At 48.8% G+C, this 5,206-nt stretch overlaps 1 protein-coding gene across 1 annotated transcript; it reads left to right on the top strand.

Annotated features, from left to right (window-relative positions):
* Positions 1–1,059: 1,059 nt before the first annotated feature.
* Positions 1,060–1,584, top strand: LOC136479339 (secreted RxLR effector protein 161-like). The gene has a single exon (XM_066477233.1). The coding sequence runs from the start codon at positions 1,060–1,062 to the stop codon at positions 1,582–1,584; it is 525 nt and encodes a 174-aa protein (XP_066333330.1).
* The last annotated feature ends 3,622 nt before the right edge of the window (positions 1,585–5,206 follow it).

Below are 5,206 nucleotides of genomic sequence, written 5' to 3'. Positions count from 1 at the left end.
CCATCGGTAGCAGCTCCGACCTCTCTAGCACCGCAGCCGATCTCTCCAGCATACCAGCCGACCTCCTCGGTGTCTTCTACCTCACCCGTTGTGACACCAGCGCACGCAGGGTAGCAGAAGGTCGAGTACGCCACACCGCTGGAGGACGATGAAGACCACCTGGATGTCTACTACGATGATGAGCCTCTGCGATACCATGCGGTGGCAAGCATCCTCGGTGACCAGTCTTCACCGGACCAGCCCAAGAGGCTCTTCACCCAACTTCATCTGACGCACGCCAGTGAGCCAACCACTTACGCTGAGGCGCAGGGTGATCCGACATGGCGGGCGGCGATGGAGCAGGAGCTCAAGTCTGTCGAGTAGAACCACACCTAGGAGCTGGTGCCACTGCCTGACGGCCACTGCCCTATCACCCTGAAGTGGGTGTTCAAGCTCAAGAAGGATGAGTTGGGCGCAATGATCAAACACAAGGCGCGGCTGGTGGCACGCGGCTTCATTCAGTAGGAGGGGATCGACTACGACGCCGCCTTTGTCCTCATGGCGCGCATGGAGTCAGTCCGTGTCCTCCTCCCGCTGGTGGCTCAAGAGGGGTGGCAAGTCCACCACATGGACGTGAAGTTCGCCTTCCTCAATGGTGACCTCAAGGAGGAGGTCTACGTGCGCTAGCCACTTGGCTACGCCGTCGCCGGAGAAGTGGGGAAGGTGTACCACCTGCACAAGGCACTCTATGGCCTACGTCAGGCACCGCACGCCTAGAACGCAAAGCTCGACGCCACACTCAAGAAGATGGGCTTCAAGCAGAGCGCGCATGAGGCGGTGGCGTACTAACGGGGCAGCGGACGCAACGTTCTACTGGTCGGCATCTACGTCGACGACCTCATCATCATCAGCGCTGAAGAGCAGAAGGTGGAGGTGTTCAAGGCGCAGATGAAGAAGGCATTTGACATGAGCGACCTCGGCCTCCTCTGCTTCTACCTTGGCGTTGAAGTGCGCCAGGATGCCACCGGGGTCGCCCTCCGCTAAACCCACTACGCTAAGTGCATCCTCGAGCTCGGCGGCATGACAGGCTACAATCCAGCCCACACCCTGATGGAGGAGAAGCTCAAGCTAAGTCGGGAGAGCATGGCAGAGGAGGTCGATCCAACCCATTACCTGCGGATGATCGGGAGCTTGCTCTACCATGTCCATACCTGGCTGAACATCGCGTTCACTGTTGTGTACATGAGACGGTTCATGGAGCGGACAACGATGGAGCATTTGCAGTCCATCAAGAGAATCCTGCGCTACGTGGCGGGCACCCTTGACTATGGTCTTCACTATGGAAGGGCCCCCGACTTGGCGCGGTTCATCGGCTACTACGATAGCGACCTCGCCGGCGATGTGGATACCAGCAAGAGCACAACCAGGATGATGTTCTTCCTCTGTGATTGCTTGGTCAGCTGGCAGTCCCTCAAGCAGAAGGTGGTGGCCCTCTCAAGCTATGAAGCGGAGTACATCGGCACCACCACTGCCGCAACACAGGCGCTGTGGCTGTCAAGGATGTTGGCAGAGCTCCTTGCAGGAAGGTGGATGTGGTTGAGCTAAAGGTGGACAACAAGTCTGCTCTAGCTCTGGCCAAGAACCCTGTCTTCCATGAAAGAAGCAAGCACATCCACATCAAGTACCACTTCATCAGAGATTGCTTGGAGGACGGAAGCATCAAGGCCAGCCACTACTGATCAACTGGCTGACATTTTCACCAAGTCGCTAGGGAAGTCCAAGTTCCAGGAGATGAGGGAGAGGATTGGGCTATAGAAGATCACCTCTAGTGCTCGGCACAAGGCTTAGGGGGAGATTGATAGATAAACCTAGTGCTAAAGCACTTGTATCTTACTTTCCTGCACTTTTTACTTTCCTTGGCTTCCAAGCTTAGTGTTAGGAATATGCTCAGCATCCACTTTAGTGGTTGAAATATATTGTAGCAAGTGGGAGTCTCATTTGCCTATAAAAGGCAAGGGAGTGTCATTGTAAAAATAGGTCATTGTATTTTCCATTCAATCTAAGCGGCCAAGGGCCAAGCTGCCCTCTGGTAGTTTCAGATCTGAATCTAAGATCCAATTGGGCCAACAATGCAGAGATCAATGCCTCTTGCAGGGCGCAAGCTGCAGCAGTTGCTGCTAAATCTCTCCATTCAAACGCCCTGAAATTCGGTAGAAATTATATTAGAAACTCAAGTAAAGTAAGCAAATTGAGAAAACATTGCAACAGAAATGTTTACGATACATGTCCATTTAAAAATTGTTTTACTGAAAGGATCATAGTTGACCACGGTTATGATTTTCTGAGCCAACAATTAAGGTTACAGTCACTTCATACTTCAGTGTTTTCCCTACAATGTTTTTGTCTACTATCCCATCCATATCCAACACCATCAGATCTTAATTTGCACTACAGAACACTAGCTGAAGACCATAAGGTCTAACAAAGGTGATCCACATTGGTTATTGCTTGCATTAGGCTGGTCAAATTAATATACAGTGAAAATGATAACTCCATTGTCTAAAAAAAAGATGACTCAGAGTTCACACTTCTATGCTCAGTCAGATGAAACAAGTTGTGTGTCCCATCAGCAAGAGTTCAATTAAGCAAAATAGCCTTTTGCCTTCTTTTCCCAAAAAAAATAGAGGCGGCAGAACAAATCTGAACAGCTATTCTAGATCAAAATTGTGAAAGAATAATCCTTGTGTCTCTGATATTTTGGAGCTTCATATTTGACCAACTATTTATACTTTTACTCCAATATGCATCGACTAACCAGAAATCTAGCTTGTGTAAAGGGTAGCACATGCATGTGCACTGTGGAATCAAGTTAAGTATGCCGTGGTGTGCTTCCTCAGTTAAAAACTCTCCCAGAAAAGAGTAACAGAAAATCTGAAAACAACGCTTGACGCATGATCAACCCCTAATAAGAACATTTTGACATAATAATGCGACAGTGTTTCTCCAGAAAATATGTACTACTGACGATACTATATACAGTGAAAATGATAACTCCATTGCGTTGAAATAAAAAGGGTAGCCTCTAAAAAAAAGATGACTCAGAGTTCACACTTCTATGCTCAGTCAGATGAAACAAGTTGTGTGTCCCATCAGCAAGAGTTCAATTAAGCAAGATAGCCTTTTGCCTTCTTTTCCCCAAAAAAATAGAGGGGGCAGAACAAATCTGAACAGCTATTCTAGATCAAAATTGTGAAAGAATAATCCTTGTGTCTCTGATATTTTGGAGCTTCATATTTTACCAACTATTTATACTTTTACCCCAATATGCATCGACTAACCAGAAATCTAGCTTGTGTAAAGGGTAGCACATGCATGTGCACTGTGGAATCAAGTTAAGTATGCGGTGGTGTGCTTCCTCAGTTAAAAACTATCCCAGAAAAGAGTAACAGAAAATCTGAAAGCAACGCTTGACGCATGATCAACCCGTAATAAGAATATTTTGACATAATAATGCGACAGTGTTTCTGCAGAAAATATGTACTACTGACGATACTGTCCTAGAAAATGTATTTCTCGTGAGCCATGAGCACATTTGGTCTGGCATTAGGTTCTATACAAGCACAGAATCATCTTCCAAAAATTTTAGAGAGCAAAAGATGCATCTGAATCCAAATCTAAAATGATTTGAACCTTCTGATCCCCTGAAAAGGCAGCCCAAGCCACCAGCGAGGCCTAAGAGGCTAAGACAACAGGTAACCCTGATGTGGTATTACATCGAACAAGTAGGTGCTACGTGGAAACCATTGCGCAGATAACAGAGCCAGTAATCTTGCCCTGAAAAAACAGAGACAGTAGTCTCCATCGCAGCGTTTCATTGAACAGATTTGCAGCACATTGCAGCCGGTCAGCGGAATGCGTACCAGAATCGGGAAGGAGATGCTCCCCGGAGGTGCAGCTTGTCAGCCGGAACTCTCTCCGGTGGCCGGAATTCTTCCGGTGAACTCACTCACGGACTCAAAAGATGCAAACGAGACTCAAGAGATTTTTGGTGCTGCGCAAACCGCTACAGCTTTTCTCAATGTATAGGCAATTATATATATACATCATTGAAGCTAAAACAGGAAAGTAAAAGAAAGGAAATCCAAAGATGCATACGTGAGGAACAAGCAAGCTAATCTTGCCTTCCACCATACCTTACATGCATGTACACGTACGTATACCATACAAGGACGCGCTCGGGAGGAGAATTTCCATGCCAAGGTCAACCCTATCTGTAAAAAGGAAATAAGCAGGAACTCAGGATTACATGCTCTGCTTACATTTCACCCCCTAAGCCTGAAGTTCCTCGCCGATCTTGACAACGCCCAGCTTTATACGCAGTTCACAGAAACGATCTCGCGGGAGCGGCTTCATCAGAATGTCGGCGATCTGCTCCTGATGTGCTCAATGTCCATCTTCCCATCTCCAACACACTTCCGAATGAAATGGAATCTCACATCTATGTGTTTACTTCGGTCATGGAAAACAGGATTCTTACTGAGGGCTATAGCCGATTGGTTATCCATCTTCAGCAAGAAAGCTGTGCGCTGCTCGCTCTTCAGCTCTGCAAGCAACTGCGCCAGCCATATACCTTGGCAGGCCACCGTCGTCCCTGCAAGGTACTCCGCTTCGCAGGACGATAACACGATGACCTTTTGCTTCTAGGACTGCCAAGTCAATGGGCAGGAGCCAAGAAAGAACAGCACGCCAGTGGTGCTCTTGTATCGATGTCGCCGCTCATGTCGGCGTCGCTGTACCCATGCAGCTTCAGATCCTTGCCGCCACTCTTGTAGTAACAGCCGTAGTCGATCGTGCCCGCGATGTAGCGTAGAATCCGCTTCACCGCGTTGAGGTGCTCGGTGGTGGGATTCTCCATGAACCTGCTGACGTAGCCGACGGCGAAAGCGATGTCCGGCCTAGTATGCACCAAGTACCGGAGGCAGCCGACAAGGCTCCAGTACTCAGTGGCGTCCACCGGTGCAGCTGTACTTGCCTTCGACAGTTTTAGGCGGGGCTCCATAGGAGTATGGCACGGATTGCAGCTCGCCATGCCCGCGCGCTCCAGAATCTTGCGGTCGTACGCCGCCTGAGATAGCTTGATGCCGTCGCCACCCTGACGCACCTCAATGCCAAGATAAAAGCAGAGTAAGCCCAGATCACTCATCTTGAACCTGGCGCTCATCTCCCG

Source organism: Miscanthus floridulus, chromosome 9, assembly GCF_019320115.1.
Source record: "Miscanthus floridulus cultivar M001 chromosome 9, ASM1932011v1, whole genome shotgun sequence".
Classification (NCBI taxonomy): domain Eukaryota; kingdom Viridiplantae; phylum Streptophyta; class Magnoliopsida; order Poales; family Poaceae; genus Miscanthus; species Miscanthus floridulus.
Note: the sequence above shows the minus strand (reverse complement) of the source record. Positions and strands in the feature narration are given on the sequence as shown.

Bases quoted from the DNA above. Each gene is read 5' to 3' on its own strand.
- LOC136479339 (XM_066477233.1), top strand. From the start codon at position 1,060: ATGACAGGCTACAATCCAGCCCACACCCTGATGGAGGAGAAGCTCAAG.